Raw genomic sequence first — 18,246 nt, 5'->3', positions numbered from 1 at the left:
AGAATTCAGCTACAAACAAATCACCCTGTAGAGAGATCAGCTAGAAGAAGTTGCCTTGTTGATAGTTCAGCTACAAACAAATCACCCTGTAGAGAGATCAGCTAGGAGAAGTTTCCTTGTAGAGAGTTCAGTTACAAAGAAACCATCATGTAGAGAATTCGTTTACAAACTAGTGACCTTGTAGAGACATCAGCTAGAAGAAGTTGCCTTGTAAAGAGTTCAGTTACATAGAAACCATTCTGTTAAGAGCTCAGCTGCAAACAAATCACCCTGTAGAGAGATCAGCTAGAAGAAGTTACCTTGTAGAGAGTTCAGTTACAAAGAAACCACCATGTAGAAAGTTCAGCTACAAACTAGTGACCTTGTGGAGACATCAGCTTGAAGAAGCTACCTTGTAGAGAGTTCAGCTACAAAGAAACCATTCTGTAAAGAGCTCAGCTGCAAACAAATCACCTGTACAGAATTCAGCTACAAACAAATCACCCTGTAGAAAGATCAGCTAGAAAAAGTCACCTTGTAGAGAGTTCAGCTACAAAGAAACCATCATGAAGAGAGTTCAGCTGCAAACAAATCTCCCTGTAGAGAGTTCATTTAGAAGTTACCTTGTAGAGAGTTCAGCTACAAAGAAACCACCATGTAGAGAGTTCAGCTAGAAGAAATACCTTGTAGAGAGTTCAGCTACAAAGAAACCATCATCTAGATAGTTCAGCTGCAAACAAATCACCTGTAGAGAGTTCAGCTACAAACAAATCGCCCTGTAGAGAGATCAATTAGAAGAAGTTACCTTGTAGAGAGTTCAGCTACAAAGAAACCATTCTGTAAAGAGCTCAGCAGCAAACAAATCACCTGTACAGAATCCAGCTACAAATAAATCACCCTGTAGAGAGAACAGCTAGAAGAAGTTACCTTGTTGATAGTTCAGCTACAAACAAATCACCCTGTAGAGAGATCAGCTAGAAGAAGTTGCCTTGAAGAGTGTTCAGTTACACAGAAACCACCATGGACAGTTCTATAATAAATTTATGTATTATATAAATAATTTGTACATTTACTGATAAAATCAGAAATATTTAAGGTACATCTGCTTCATCTTTTCTTCTTCCTGTGGTAAAGAAAAAAAGATAGGTTAAAAAGTCCCAAAGCAGGCCATAGGCCGGCTTTGGGGTATACAAATACAAAAAGAAGTGAAATCTAATCCAAAACAGCCAAGCTGTAAAAAAAGTGTGCGGCCCTCAAAAAGGCTATGGTGAAAAAAGATGTGAAATCCAAGGTGGCGGCCAAGAAATGGCTGTGATGGTAGGTTAATGGTAAAAATTTTAATAATGACAATTTAGGTGAATTTTGTGCCAATAGCATTAACTGCAGATATAGAGAAGGCCTTTCTCATGATTGGCATTAGTGAGTCTGACAGAGACATGTTGCGTTTTCTTTGGTTCAAGGACCCTCACCGTGAAGATAGTGAAGTTGTTCAATTTAGATTTACCCGTTTAGTTTTTGGGCTGCGACCATCACCAGCCATTCTAGGAGCTGTAATTGCTCACCACACTCATAAGTACCATGACAGTCAGCCTGAACTGTGCCAGTGTATAGAGCGGTCCTTGTATGTTGATGATCTCATTGCTGGGGCTGATACTATTGGTAATTCCTTTAAGTTATACAAGACAGCTAAATCAGTGATGTCAGATGGTGGCTTTAACTTGCGCAAATGGAATTCCAATTCTCCTTCTTTGTTATCGATGATTAAATCAGAGCAGAATAATCAGAAACCCAAATTGGAGTTTGATAGGGTGAAGGAATTAGAACCTGATTCAGACAAGCTACTTGGAATTCAATGGTTTCATGAGCCTGATGAATTTAGATTCTGCTTTGGGGAGTTACAGACTCATGCAAGAGGCTTGCCATCCAACAAACGAACGGTACTGCGTGTGACTGCTGCCATTTTTGATCCAATGGGTTTTCTTAGTCCGTTTGTTATTCTTCTGAAGATAATGTTTCAAACACTTTGTGTTAACAAGTCCCACTGGAATGATCCTCTCCCGCCAGACCTGGCTCATAGGTGGAATCAATTATTAGAGAGCTTGAATACCTTGAATATGGTTGTGGTACCCAGATGTTATTTTGTATTAGGGAAGCGCCCAGAAAGAGTTGAGCTCCATGGGTTCAGTGACGCTTCAGAACATGCCTATGCGGCTGTATTGTATTTTAGAACTCGCTACTCTGATGGAAGTGTATCAGTGAGATTAGTAGCATCCAAGACCAAGGTTGCTCCCCTTAAGAAACAAACAATTCCACGACTTGAGCTATTGGGAGCATTGATTCTTGCGAGGCTTACTAAGGTTGTCCAAGGCTTGATTTCCAATCTCAATGGTCAGTTTTTTTGGGTGGATTCCATGACTGCACTTTGTTGGATCCGTAATGACAAGGTATGGAAACAGTACGTGCAACACAGAGTTGATGAGATCCGTCAGCTTAGTGATCGAGAGTTGTGGAGACATTGCCCTGGAAGATTAAATCCGGCTGATTTGCCTTCAAGGGGCACCATGGCTTCAGAGTTGATTGACCAAGTATTGTGGTGCCAAGGACCGGACTTCCTGAGGGAATCAATTACAAACTGGCCAACCATTGAAGTGTATGACCTCAATCATGAAGCACAGATGGAGATGGTAAAGAACATAACCCCAATTACTCTTTCCTTGGTCTCCACAAGTTCAACCTTTGTGTGTCAGTCTATTAAGGAGTTGATTGATTGCAAGAAATATGGAGGCTTAAATCGATTATTGCGTGTAACCTCTTATGTGATTCGGTTCATTAAGAGGTGCAGGAAACAAACCGACTCATTTGAACCTTTCATATCTCGTAGTGAAATGAATCAATCAGAGCTATTATGGATTAAGTCTATACAACGTAGTTTTTTTGCTCGTGAAATCCAATATTTCCGTTCTTGCTCAGGTCCGTGTCCTCTACTAGTCAAGCAATTTGGGCTGTTTTTAGATAACCAGGAAGTTTTACGTTGTAAAGGCCGACTCAACAATTCATCTCTGTGTCTACTGAGCAAGAACCCAGCCATATTACCACATGATGATTATTTTGTAAAACTGTTGGTCTTGTGGGCTCATCAGAATGTAAAGCATAGTGGTGTTGCAGACACGCTAACTTATTTACGAGAACGTTTTTGGATCCTGAAGGGACGCCAAGTCGTCAGAAGAGTTGTAAAGTCTTGCACTGTTTGCCGTAAGCTTGAAGGACCATCATACTCTTCAGTTACAGCACCAGACTTACCAAATGAACGAGTTTCAGACCAGCCACCATTTACTCACACAGGTGTTGACTTTGCTGGACCCTGTATATTTCAGAGAAGAATGTCAGTGAGAAAGTATACATATGTCTGTTTACTTGTGTGTCGACGAGGGCTATTCATCTTGAGCTCACCCCAAATATGGGAGTAGATTCTTTTTTATTGGCTATAAGAAGATTTGCCAGTCGACGAGGGCTGCCAGCAACGTTGATGTCTGATAATGCTAAAACCTTTCAGTCATCAGCTAAAGAACTGATTAAGATTTCTAGGTCAAAGGAGATAAGTCAATACTTGACCAATAATCGAATTATATGGAGGTTTATTGTTGAGAAGGCACCATGGTGGGGAGGATTTTGGGAGAGGATGGTACAAGGAGTGATGAGATGTCTTAGAAAGACTGTGGGTCGTACCAGTTTAACTTATGATCAGTTACAAACCCTTCTTATTGAAGTTGAGGCAGTCATCAATGCTCGCCCCCTCACTTATGTACAGGATGATGTTGATAGAATCAGCTATACTCTTTCTCCATCCCACCTGATTTATGGACGACGGATTACTGAAAAACTGAATGACAGTCATTTTGATATATCCAGTACGCATGAAACACTCACCAAGAGGTACAAGACACAGAGACACTTGTTGAATCAGTTTACCAAGCAATGGAGGAAGGAATACTTGACAGGACTGAGGGAATCACATCGAGTAAATTCAAGACGAACAGGAACTTCTATAGATGTCACTGTTGGAGATGTTGTTGTTTTGAAGGACGATAGCACGAAGAGAGCCTTTTGGAAACTGGCACTTGTGGAAGAGCTGATTGCTGGAAGAGATGGCAAGATTAGAGCAGCATTGGTACGAGTAGGGAGTGGTGATACTCCAACACGTTTGTTGAAGCGAAGTATTTTACACCTGTACCCAGTTGAAGTCAAGAACCCAACAGTGTCTTGTGAATGAACTTTTTAAGTTTTGTAATTATAATTATGTAGTTAGATGTTTGATCAACTGTGTTGCCTCAAACACGGGAGTGTAATATTTATTTTATCTTTGGTTTTGTAATTAGGTTAGGCTAGGTTTATTCAATGATGTAATGAATTGTCTAATGCTGTCACATGTGTGTTTAAGTTATCAGTTGAAGCGATTAACACATTTGAGTGGTTTGAAGTGCTAAGTGGCGTGAATATCGTTGGCTTGTTCCAGTTCATTTCTTTGAGAGGTTGTCAATTAGTACCAATTTCGTGACAATCAATTCATTTTAATGCTCTTTATGGTAGACTGAGACCATGCAAAGTAGGTATTATTGGCCATCGGTAGTTGTTATTGACTACACATATTCCATATATAAATTATCAAAAATGCACTACGTCTGAAAACTCTACCCTATTCTGCCATAGATGATGCAATTCAGTGTGTAACAATGTACACACCCACCAAGTTTCCGATCAATTACATAATCAGAATGTGACCACAACCAGTTTAATAATATATGAAATATTATCTTTATCAATACAACAATGATGAAAACTACAGTTCTGCTATTAACCTTCTTGAAGACTTAACAGAACATTACAAGAAATTTGTTTTATTAAGATCTTTTTTTTTAAAGGCCCACCATTTTTACATTTTGTGCCACCACCATAGTATAGGCAGTGCACCATATATGGGGGTGGGGGAAGGACGTGGAAGTGGGCAAAACTCCCACACATGCAATTGGTAATAATAAAATAGCAGTGTTTAAACATTCTATAAGAAGACAAATGTATTTGTTACATGAAAATGCACCACTTAGTGCAATGACATTAAAAACAGACAACAAAATCTATGGTGATTCATCTTCCCACGCACGATACACATCTCAGTGAACTGGGCCCACCCACACACATTATTGCATAGATAATAGCCCTGGAGTGTTGTATCCTGTGCTCTGTTTTGTGCATTGTTTTTTAATGTGTGATTATATTCAAGTGCATGTGATTATACTACCATATTTTTTTGTTTTAGCACATTGCCACTAACATAAGGATCAACAAAGCAGCTGTCCTGTAAACATGGTGGGTACATTGTGACCACACAGTTAGTGTACACATACTGTAACTGTAGGAGAGCTGTAGTGTACTAAAAGCATCCATACACATTTCGCCATTTTAGCCAATTTGGCAGAAAGGGTATGTCCTTAAATTAATAAACTGCTGCATACTTTCATAAAACATGTCCTTAGCTAGTTATCCAGCAAAGTAGAAGACATGCCATTTCTTTAAGTACCGTTTTATATGTCGTATTTGCTTACAAATTGATATTTTACCATACATTTCTGGTAAAATACTTGAACATTAGTGCAGGCTGGGGGTTAATTAACCATGAATGTGCTTTGTACTAACATCTACTGTAGGTTTTAGTGGGATAAAACAAAATTTTGAAGCAGAGGCAGCATATTTTACAGTATTGTTTATAGGGAAATATTCAATAACTGGTATTACTCCATACATTTTACCCATTAGAATAATATCTCTATTAAAGCACATTTCTGCTAATGATAACCTTGAGCTGGTTTTGTCAGTTCATTACAAGTGATCAAAGGCACATATGGAGAATTGTGTAGCAACTGATCCAGCTTATCAGTTAGACATGTTTGAGGCTTCATCATAATTGTAAGGATCTATAAAACCTGAGGCAATATGTTTAAATTCCATCGTGTACTTGTATATGACCTCTTTTGGTGACTTGTTACCCTTTTCTCTACCAAAATGTAGCAACTCACCTTTACATTACAATACCACAAACTTGCAACAGGAAGCACATGTTGTAAAATCCTTCTCTGACAATTAACCACTTGTAAAATGGGATATAAACCATTAGAATAGTCCAGCAAACAAATACAAGTTTATGGAGGAACTCATTATTTTTATGGGAAGTTAAGTCGATAATACATACTGGTCAATAATCGGTCACTGACACTATATATTGCTGTTTACTGTATGGAGGGAAACTTTGGCAGCATTAAAATTTGGCGAATTGGTGAATGACCATGAATTTGCCCATCCAAATGTTTTGCTGGTGAAGAAAACAGCAAACCAAGCCTCGAACTAATCAATTTTCTACTCGATTAAGGGCTACTGGGACAGGAATCATGCTAGAACCAAGCCTGCCTCGACTACCTCACTAGGTAGCTAGCTACTGTACACATGGTATCCTCAAACCTCACCTTGAAATGGGTGTAACAAGTAGCGAGTCCTATACTAAGTATGATATTCTCTATTCCAGAGGGTGTAGATCTACTGTCTATAGTATTATCTTTTAGTTGATAGCTAACTCCAGGCACTGAAGAGGCATGGCACTCCCATTTCCAGCTCTCGCTTCAGACACAGCAATTAGTAATCTTATTAATTAAATAGGGCGTGCACTTTGCTAACAATTCACTATATTTTATTTCGCCAACAGTGATATTTTGCTTGATTCACCAAATTTTTCCTCCTCCAAAGTTTCCCTCCATACTGTATCTACTGCTTGCAAGTGTTGTGTTGTTCATTTATTTGAAAATGTTTGTTGTAAACTTACATATGCAGGCAATTGCCACCAAATAACTTCAGTATAGTATACCATACATAGCAAAGACAGTGATATATCACATGTAAAGACTGGGATATATCACATGTAAAGACAGTGATATATCACAGTCTTTACAAATGAAGCAGTTATAGAGTACCTTTGTAATAAAAGGAAGGGTCACGGGATAACCAAGGAAACTTGCTGTACTAGTGTCACATGCCCGATCTTTAGGGTTGAGCGCCATAAGGGTCAGGCACCACGAGACTATTTCTCAAAGTCAATGGTCACTGTAAAGTGTTATAGTATGTTCACGTTGAGCTGAATCCTCAAAAACATTTAATAACTCATGGATGCAATTACACACGATCTTGAAATTTGGCTCATCTGTAGTACTGCTTGATCCGCTAAAAATATTTCAAAATCTTTTTGTTCAAATGTTTGACATGATATTTACAGCCAATCAAAATTTTCACAATACATTTCCTATGGGGAAGCCATATAAGTACAGTGGCCACTACAGCCCTTTCCCAAACTTGTAATGGAGCCAAACTATACGTGTCTGTTGTTGACACCTTTGCTGTTACTAATAATCATCTGAGTGGCTGAAATGTTAACTCTGTTGAGAAAAATTCCACTTTTAATTTTTAGCTGTTTTTCAGGATTCAGCTCAACGTGAACATACTATAATAAATAATAACAGGTTTGATGAAAATTGAATCAGTGCTTCAGAACATGTATTCATCATATCAAGACTCACGGTAGTGAGTCGCGCGGCCAGTAAAGCAGAAACACGCGCCGCAGACAATAAATGACGCGACCACTACGTGAGGATTTTACAAGAACGAACGTTGTCAAATCCGGCCTTCCTGTAATCCACCTGTCACTTACGCTATCCCTCTGAAACTCTGGAGTTGAACTCATCATGTCACTAGTAACTACCACACAAGCAGTGAAGCAAATCCATGCCGATTGTTTCATGATCGAGGTTGCCGACATCAAAGGGGAAGTTTCATTTTTTATTTATTTATTTTTTTTTTTATCGCATGCAGTTAGACACAACCGCAGGTGTATGCCTTGCGTTCCTTTGTGCATTCCGAACATTGATCGCCCTGTTATCGCTTCAGTGTTCACTCAATCACCTCAAGATTCACATCATCGATTTCACCATACATGATTACCCTACAGTCGTGATTTCAGCACCAAACGAAGTTTCAGTCGTCCTCAGTCGACCTAGAGGCCAAATACAAATCCCAGATTGTTGTTTTCCGCAATACTCGCTTGGCATGTAGGGCAATGTGTCTTTAAACTGTTCTGAAAGTTTCGTTCAGATTGAAACATTTGTTTTCGAGAATGGCTAGTTTGAAATTTGAATTTAGTCGCCCCCACGTCATTTGCTCTCTAAGAATTTTACTCAGAATTTAAATAATGACGCAGAGCATAACTGCGGTCACTGGGTATTGATGAACTGGTGCTCTATGTAGTTAATCAGTACATATAGCCACCAAGAAGTGTGCTGCCATAGATTATAGTCCATAGATATAATCAAGAGTTTATAATAAGAGGAGAGTATCGAACTTCGCTATACCCAGTGAAAAATAAGCCCGTAAAGTCCTATGGCCTCGATCAAATGCCATGCTACCGACTGTTGATTGCTGACTAATTACTTGCGCCGCATGAAAGATACCGGGCGTGCTCCTTTTACGCGCGCCCATAATCTTGTGTACAAAATGGCACGTGGTGGTGGACGAGGTCGAGGAAGAGGTACCGGGAAAGGCAGGAAAGCTCACGACAAAGAGCAGCAGCAGTCACGAACAGCTTCACCAGCAAAAAAACGACGAAGGCTTACAAAAACTCAGGGTACCGAGTCGAGTGACGGGAATGGGGCAACTGGTTGTTCTAAACAGCGCGCAGCAAAGAAGACGAAGACAGTAACACCAATGCATGACAAACAAACTGTTGTCGAAAGGAAGAAGACCAAGAAGAGCAAAACAAAGGCGATGAAAAAATCTGACAGAGATAGCTTGTTGCAATCACTACAGAAAATCGATGACAAGATTCTACGCTGTGAAATTGTTGCCAAGTTAAAAGCAACTTTTGAAGGTAATATGTTGTTGATAGAGTTTACAGAAGTTGTGTGCTCAACCGAACAGCCGCTGCACGGTTTGATGATTCATCACCAGCGTTACTTTGCAGCAATGTATGTCTCCAGCAAGAAACAACAGGATGCTTACTTACAATTCCAAATTGACTGGTTTAAATATTGCAGCGTTTTTCTTCTCAGTGAAGAGCATTCTTTACAAGATATTGATTATCATGAATTGTCGGGACATGAAGTAAGTGCACTTAGAAACACATGGTTGGGGTTTGCAAAAGCTAATGGTGTTCCTGTTCCACGCTGTAACAAAGTTATGATGACCATATCATCTACAGTCTATCATTTTTTACTGGATCATGTTGCTCGGTTTCAGCAGAAGTTTCTGCAGCCTGAAACCATTACAATAGAAGCAGATGATGATGGCGTTTATTACCGCTTTGGGGGAGCAACACTTTGTAGCATGCTACATGGTTTGTATAAAGATATCAAGCACTGCTCAGATAACTGCAAAGATAGTCTTTCTCAGAAGATCACTATTTTGCAAGCCATGAACGTTAAGGATAAATCTTGCATTCCTGGGTACTTACAGTATCGTGACAGAGGATTTATGTATTTTCCTGACCCAGTCTTCATACTGTACCTCCGTGAAGTTGATAGTATTCTAAAAGAAGTGGTCAACTTGAAGGGGCTAAATGAACATGGAGATGAATTGATCAAGGTAAATTGTACTACATTTAAGCATACTAAGGAAAGCCACCACATGAATACACAACAATGTTATATGTTGTTTTTTTAACTCAGGTTGCTCATGACACTATCAAAGCTGACCGTAACATTGAACAATCATTCAAAAATGCGTTATCACAGAAGATACCAAATCTTGATGTCTTCAGTGAAGGAACCGTTGAGGGCGTCTGTGAAGAATTTACAAGGAAACTATGCAATACCAGAATCCAGGAGTTCATCTCATCTACGAAACAACAATTAGCTACTAAGAAGGGACTAGCGTCAACTGTAGATGTCAACCTGAGGAGCACCTTATTAACTCAGCATACAAAATTAAGCAGTAAATTAGGTACTTAAATTCTTGATTATGTTTAATACATACATTAGTAAGAAACACTTGTTATTGTTGTTGTTCTTTCTTTCCATACTTGTGTTTTATTAATGGTAGTTCCAATGTACCAATAGATTGGTCCCTATAACCTTTTCCTGCCTGATGACTGGTAGTACACTGTTTTACCAAATGGGAACACCTCGACGTTACATAATTAACTGCATCCAACTTCCCTCCAGCACTATATTTATACTGGCTGAATAGACTCTCAACAGCAGAACCAGATATACGGAGTGGGGAGATGAAATACGTTGGATATGTCTCTAAGAACCATTTCACAAAAGCATTAAAACTGTAAACATCTATCCGTAAAAGGTCCCACGCTACATAAACAAAAGAAACATAATTAACAAAAGTGTACACAATGCCACCCTATTCGCATACTTTGCCAAGATAGAAACTCCTTCTGTGTGTTGCTGGTATGTGGAAACTGTAGATCTGTTGATGTAAGTATATACATTCATGTTGTAGTTTGACATACAATGCTCAAGGAGATCAGTGAGCCACCCAGAAAAATAGTGGTAACCTTTATTAATGTTCTTTATGACATCACAGTTTAGGCTTTGGACCCTTTCATGGCTAAGAAAGCCACACTCGAATAAATGATGACAAGCTTCCAAGTATTTAAGTGTTTCTGAAGTTTTCGCTGATTCCTCTGGTGTAGTGTTGTCTTGATGTATATACCAATGCAGCTCTCCCAACACTTGTTCTTGCTAATAAAATACCACTGTACATTCTACAATCAAAAAATAACACCATAACTTACCTGCATTATCTTTGCTGGTAGCACATTCAATTTTGTCCATGCATCTCGAAGACAATGTGTTTCCTTCAGCCTTGGTACCATCCTTGCACAGTTGAGTTGAGCTCGACCAATTTCTCGCTTATATAAGTCATCAATAGTATCCCATCCAAACTTAGGTTTACCGACACGTTGAAAATGTTTTGTGCCACTTGTCTTTGAAGAGAACAAGGCATTAATCATGTTCTTCAGCTAAAAAATATCAAATAATTATTACCATTAGGCAATACAATAGCTTACCTGATGTGATGGACAGATCAGCCAAAATATTCGATGTGGCGGGTTCCATGGGTTCACCATCCATGGCTCTACTTTAAAAATGTCGTCTTCACCTTCTGTTACTGAGTACACTCCAGCATGTCCATGGTTTCTTTTGATGACTGAAACATTTGGAGATGCACCATCACAAACTAATAAACTAGTTTTAAGTTCGTGAAATTGGAACAGGTAGATTGTCTCCATGACGCATGCCATAACAAATTTGTTGTCCACTGTTGATGGGCTAGTGAAATAGGGCCCAACAATGTCAAATTCACTAGTCAGGTCACACCAAAGAAATTGTAAAATGTAGGATGTTTGCTGCACAGCTTCAGGTTCCTTCAGCAGTCGATAAATATCATTAAGGGAAGGCAACTCTTTGTGGGTCATTGCAAGACCCATCAACTGGTGACTGCGGGAATTCCACATCAGCTGGCATGCTACCTTTACTTCGTCAAATATAAGCACACCATCTGATCTCGGTTCTTGTCTACCAGTTTCTCTGCATTGCTCTTTAAAAAGGACATAACGGGCAACTTGAGTTTCAATACACTCACTCCTTGCTCCTGGCTCATGCATGAATGCTCCAGTATAAGCCTGCAATGTGGCCTTTGATGGCAGTTGCAAGATCCCAAATCCTTTCAGTGCATCGTAAGCTGCACTGCTTCTGGTATATACTGCCAAGGCTACAAAATAACAAAAAATTTTTTTGTAAATTTGAGTTTATCAAACTCCTAATTTCTGCCACCAACCTTCCTTGCATGCATAATTTATTATTTATTTACTGCATACAAGAACAGTCTATATAACCTATTGAATCCTGCAGTGGCTTACCAATTCTGATGGTAATCATACTCCATCTGTTTCCGCGAGCACCCGTAGCTGAAGAAAAAACAGAGCAGAATAATTAACAGTGCAACAGAATAATGTAGAAATTACCATTCTTGGATTGGTCACACAGAAACTGCTGTTGCTGACGTTTACTGTCTGTATACCAGATCTCCTTCATAAGGTCACCCACACCATGCTCACTCCCTTCAAGAAAAATCTCATCTAAATCACCATTACCAATCCTTTCTACAAGAGTACACATCTCTTCATGTTGTTCATCATTCAATGTTACATCAGATTCATTGTACTTTTCCAACTTCCTTATCATGTTTGATCTCTCACTTTGTGCATTTGACTTTCTCCTTTGTTGACTAGCAGGAGACATGTAGGATAGTCTGGCACGTGATGACGACGACTGTCTTTTCAGCTTTCTACTGGGGCTCTCTTGTAAGGTGCGACGCCTTTGACAATTTAAATCAGTCACAAGTCTCTTACAGGCAGAGCACTGCACCTCACTAGAGCTTTTCTCATTGCTGGTAGCATTACTGGCCAATTTAAACAACAATTTGCAATTGAATGAGTCAACACGGGCAAATGGCTCCTTGGTTTGTCTAACGCTTAAAATATCAAAGCGCATTGCTCCATAGTAATGTTGCTTGTAGTGCAATGGATCTATACCAGGACAAAACTTATAACAAGGATCTCTACAAAATTTCTCACACAGTTCTTGGACATGGAAAACTGATTGAAATACACCAGATTCCCATTTCTTCATCAGTACATGCACCTCATATTCAAAACCTGTAATTGTCACTTGGATTCGTGATGTATAGCCAAACGGTGGATGAAGCATCACAGTACGCTGTGTTATCACTAACATAGAATTACCTGAAATATCCTGGACTGGTGAAAAGCACAGTTCTGGAAACCTATCAACTCCCAACTCACAAACTTCGTGGTGAAATGATTCAATCTTTGCTTTATCGATAATATTGCACCTTGGCGAACCCAGCTCCACGTTGTTACTATCAGTTTCTTCACTTATACCTTCATCGCCGACTTCTATTCTAACGGTACGCTCTGACCCACCACTGCTACACATACCATGACGATGGTCATCAATTAGAACTTCATCGTCAGTCGTTTCTTCACCTTGACGAGCAAAGGACACTCGTCTCGAAGGAGTTTCATCCATCCTGAAACTTAAAGCGGACACATGCGGACATTCTCAAAGCCGCCCAAAACGTGTTAACTCTCAGCAATCAACAACTGGTGAGTTTACGCAAAATTACTGTGATATCCGGAATACTTTACGGGCTCATTTTTCACTGGGTATAGCGAAGTTCGATACTCTCCTCTTATTATAAACTCTTGATATAATCTATGGTGCTGCATACCATCCTTCGTTTTGAAATTAGTCGCCCCCACATAATTTGTCCTCTAAGGGCGCGGCTTAAAGAATGACACAAGAGTACAACTGCGGTTACCAGTTGTTGACACAAGCTGTGAGTAATTAGCACATGTAGCTAGCTTAAAAGGAAGTGTGCAAAATTGCCTAATACAATTGTCACCATGCTTTATTGCATTTTATAGCACCCCCACACAAAATTACACATGTAATTACAACATACAGAGGAGACACATGAATACCAAACACTTTTCACAACAATAATGTAAGAATTGTACAATAATGACTGTAATATAACTGCTATGCAAATGTTTTCCAGTGGCCCGCCATGGTAGCAAGTCTCACATGACGGCATGTATATTCATCCAAACACAATGGGAGTAACGAGTAAGTATGATGACAACAAGTTGGTATGACTCCATTTGTAGAATCCAGATGAGTAGGTGTGGCTCCAGTATGTCTAAACAGTTAACAAACATTCCTGTTATAAATACGTACTATAGTTGTAATATAATAGTATAGTATTTAAATGCAATAATACATAGTCTCCATTGCATCACTATCAAACGACACTAAGTGGAGGATATTGTTGCATCTCTAGTATGTACACTCTATCAGTACAACCTATCTTAATGGCCACTAGTATAGAAAGACAACCACTCTTGAAAAGCCAATTCCAATTGAGAATTTATACACTGTTACCTGCTGAATGAGTGAAAGTGGCAATAAACAAGTTCTACCGTAATTTATACACGTGATCTGATCCTGTATATTCTGTCAGTGGATGAGATCCACGTGGCCAGGACAAAATGTGACTCAAGTGCCCTGGATGATCCATACTCAACCAACTTATGACCCAGTGGCACAATGGAACTGACTATTTATAGAGAATACAATTATATTTATTTCTAAGATGTGTGGATGTGTGGACACATTACAACACATTACATGTACATACAAGACATGCTACGTACTGTTTTAGCATTTCAAGTCACCACATTATACACGTACCAGTCAACAATGTTTCATAGTGCCCATCAGTAAACCTGAAGAAAAGTTACGAAAAATAAAAATTCACATAAGTACAATGAAACCTCATTAATATGGCCAGCTGTGGGACCAAAAAATTTGGCCTGAATAACAAGGTGGCCTTATTAATGAGGTCATAAGTAATGCTTAGCTATATTTGGGACCTACTAGAGGTGGCCAATATAATAAGGTGGTCTTATTAAAGAGGTGGCCACTAAGTGAGGTTTCACTGTACATATAGTTCACAATATTGTGAACTATATTAATGGTTAACAATATACACTGAAACCTGCAGGTCACTTCTTGTGGAAGATTGCTCTCTACACAAAATGACACATTCAGAGATTGTATTTAGATGGATGATACAGTAACGCATTGTGACTTCAATACTCGTGATGTGTCACTGCTAGGCAGCAACCATATACACGGCACTGCCACATCGCACTTGCTCGCGCACACAATTTTGCTAAAGATTTTACAAATTGATAATTAAGGGGTGTGGCAACTAGCTGTTTCGCTTGCAAGACTGTGTGGCAGCTGTTTCCCTTCTGTACAAGTGGCCACCAAGACAGGTCCACTGTGGATGAAAGCCAGGCATTAGATATTTGGTATTTCATGTGTTGAAGACATTCCAGGGCTTCTGGTAGTCTCAAATCTCACCACAGTTTAACTCAGGCAGTGTTGTGGTCACCATTAAACTACTGGAATGCTGTGTTATGTTCATCTTATGCTTGGCTACTATATTGTAGAACTGAAATGGATACTCTGAAAAATATATCCTATGGATAATGACTTCATCACTTTCTTCATCAGGAGCTTATAAGGACCAATAGTGAAAATTTTTACACTTGGGGCTGACAGTCAACTGCCTATGTCTGAAGCAGTGCTTTTGGTGCTCTAACAGATTGGCTGCCCCCTTGCTGCCAGCACTCACTGTCTCATACGCTGTCATACACTAAATCCATCTCTATAGCCAGTTAGAACAGCATGCTTCTTACCTTTTTTAAGGCCGCATAATGCAGCCACCTCTTTAAAAGGCAAGGTCAGAAAATTTTGTCCCTACGGCCTGAATAATGACCAGTTTTCACTGTACTATTAGTGATTAGTGATCATGGGGGATTATTTATTAAGATACTAAGATATACAAACGCTACAACCTCTAAATATAGCAGTAAATTTTTTACCCGGATCCAATGTCTCGTAATGATCGTGACTTCGTGAGAGACTCTACTGTGACAAATACATGTTTATCATGATATGTGCTAATCGCCTTTTTACAATTAAGTTTTACAACACAAATACATGTATAGTTAAACTCACCAATTGCGACTAAATCCCTTCAACACGAAAAGACAAGTAATGAGACAACCTTGGAGACAACAGCCACACAAGCCTATTCTGGTGCTTTTATTTAGTAGTAATATAAATTTTAAAGGCGTTTATTTACAACAGGACATAATTACGTGCCCCTCTATTGTCTCTGTACATACTTGCCTTTTCTTTACTATTCTCATTTCACAAGATCTCTTGGCAGGGGCGTAGCTTCTTCACTTGAATTAGTCAATGCTTGAAGTAGATCGAGATACTCTAATAGAACAGTCACATTTTTACAAGTGCCATATTTTTATATTGTAAAGTCTGTAAGTAGCTAGTAATTTAAACTATGCAATCCGATGCTAAGCAGAAGTTGTAACTATGCTAAATATTGATTGCTGTGTTACAGCTGTTTTGTGACTGCTCTAATAGAGTATATTGATCGTTTCAATGCAGTATAAGATGAAAGGCAAAGTGTTATTAAGGGTTTACTAGTTAAAATGGGTGTTAGTTGACTGCAGTTGCATGCCACTAACAGGGCCGTCCAGAGAAATTAGAGGGCCCAGGGAAAAGAGTTAAAGAGGGACCCAGGGGCAAGAAAGGGTCTAGATCCTGACTGCTCTATTAGAGTATATCGATCTTTCTTTAAACAGGTATTCAAGTGGCCCCTTTCGGGCTGTGGTAGGGGGCAAAATACCCCAGTTACCCCCAATGTGGGCGGCCCTGGCCACTAAAATTACAGTTATATTTTAATATTCTGTCACTGTAATCTGGGGTTTCTGTCAAAACCATGGAAACTCACCTACTGTTATCAACAGTGCATTGCTTATTCTAACAAAAAGTATTGAAATCCCATCCAAAAACAGCTTATAGCTGTAAAAAAAGTGCGCGTCCAAGTAAAGCAGAGTTAACTGCGACAAAAAGTAATGATATCATAATGCGGCCATGTGCGAGGTGTGCAAGTTGTAAAATTAATATTAGCTAATCAGATAATACAATATTATTGTTAAAGTGTTAATGAGAACTATGTGATGCTGCTAGTTTTTAAGTGTGTGAGCATCTTCATAAATGCCACATAAATTTAATTCTCAATAAAGCAATGTGTATAGATTCTCTGATAGTAATAAATAGTTTGAGTTTGGCCACCTTTCCTTTATACAGGAAAGGCGGCCAAACTCAAACTATTTATTACTATCAGAGAATCTATACACATTGCTTTATTGAGAATTAAATTTATGTGGCATTTATGAAGATGCTCACACACTTAAAAACTAGCAGCATCACATAGTTCTCATTAACACTTTAACAATAACATTGTATTATCTGATTAGCTAATATTAATTTTACAACTTGCACACCTCGCACATGGCCGCATTATGATATCATTACTTTTTGTCGCAGTTAACTCTGCTTTACTTGGACGCGCACTTTTTTTACAGCTATAAGCTGTTTTTGGATGGGATAGTCTATACTGTTCCTCGGAAACTGGTCTCATCACCTATTTAAATGTGTTGAGAAATGTCAGTGTTTGTGTTGTAGCTCAACAATGGCTGAAGTTACGTGTACCAAATTTTCACACATTTTACAGCAATTTCCTTACCTTTCAGAGCATCCACTGTAGAGTAGCCAACAACTAAGTTTCCCACCATTTTAACTTGAGGTTGACTGTATCAGCTCATGCAGGTGCAATGGTGAGTGGGGGTGGAGAGGAGGTTGTTCAAAATTAAAGAGGAATGTGTAGGGATGAATTAGACCAAATTATGAGCCATCAGGTCTCAAATCCACTAAAATTTACAGTACAGGTCTTTATTCAACACCACACAGCTGTACAGCCACACATGCCACATATAGCCATCTCCATGATGGGCCAAATCCCCAGACCACTTGTATGGCTTGCCACTGGGCTTGGGAAAAGCAGACATCAAAAGCAGACCACTCTAGCCTGGCTGATTTTGACAGTGAAATTTGATAGTGTATTCATGTAGCTCTGTGTTCATGCAAACTCAAACTGGTGATAAACCAGTTTTACCAGATACAGTCACATATACTAATGTTTGACCCTCAAGTAGTTCATTAATTACATCATTTAACTAGTCAGATAACCACATTACATTTACTTTGTGTTAGTCTATAAACCTTGTTGTAACACCATATATAGGCATCAGCGTTGAAACCGGGTCACTACTGCTGACCCGGATGACCCACTGACCCGGATAGCAATCCGGGTCAGACCCCGGATGTGACCCGGATTAATTAAAGCCGAGGCGTACGATAAGAGCTATGTTTCGGGTAGTCTCGCTCACGACCACGTTTTGAGCAATCGATTCATGTTGAATAACGAGTAGTTATGTGATAACTAAGCTGGTAAGTTTATAATTTAAAAATCAGTCAGTGGGTTTTGGTTCCACGTAGCTACTGCGAGTTTACAGACAGCAATTGGGTGTGGCTTTGTGCATACCCAGTATTACAATTTCCCGATATATTGAAGTGGGTGTGGCTCACAAAAGGGCTTGTCCTGCTGCAAGACTTGACTAGATACAACTCATACAATAAT

At 39.2% G+C, this 18,246-nt stretch overlaps 1 protein-coding gene and 2 long non-coding RNA genes across 6 annotated transcripts in view; 2 read left to right on the top strand and 1 right to left on the bottom strand.

Annotated features, from left to right (window-relative positions):
• LOC136256902 (uncharacterized) overlaps positions 1 to 18,246 on the top strand; it is an 89,585-nt gene that overhangs the window by 4,952 nt on the left and 66,387 nt on the right. For 3 of the 4 annotated variants that reach the window (XR_010701720.1, XR_010701719.1, XR_010701722.1), the window contains exons 2-3: positions 5,294 to 5,343; positions 5,791 to 5,940. This is a non-coding gene — a long non-coding RNA (uncharacterized lncRNA). The remainder of the gene's footprint in view (positions 1 to 5,293; positions 5,344 to 5,790; positions 5,941 to 18,246) is intronic. The other variant, XR_010701721.1, reaches the window with a different exon arrangement.
• On the top strand, positions 7,028 to 11,785 carry LOC136256892 (uncharacterized). The gene is made up of 2 exons (XM_066049952.1): positions 7,028 to 9,651; positions 9,735 to 11,785. Exons 1-2 carry the CDS (start codon positions 8,512 to 8,514, stop codon positions 10,014 to 10,016), a joined length of 1,422 nt encoding a protein of 473 aa, XP_065906024.1. The 5' UTR covers positions 7,028 to 8,511; the 3' UTR covers positions 10,017 to 11,785.
• On the bottom strand, positions 13,334 to 15,917 carry LOC136256903 (uncharacterized). The gene is made up of 3 exons (XR_010701723.1): positions 15,699 to 15,917; positions 14,324 to 14,395; positions 13,334 to 13,809 (listed from the first exon to the last, which is right to left on the bottom strand). It is a non-coding gene; the product is annotated as an uncharacterized lncRNA (long non-coding RNA).

Source organism: Dysidea avara, chromosome 5 (assembly GCF_963678975.1).
Source record: "Dysidea avara chromosome 5, odDysAvar1.4, whole genome shotgun sequence".
In the NCBI taxonomy this organism is placed as follows: Eukaryota; Metazoa; Porifera; class Demospongiae; order Dictyoceratida; family Dysideidae; genus Dysidea; species Dysidea avara.
The sequence above is the reverse complement of the archived record's forward strand: the minus strand, read 5'-3'. Positions and strand labels throughout refer to the sequence as shown.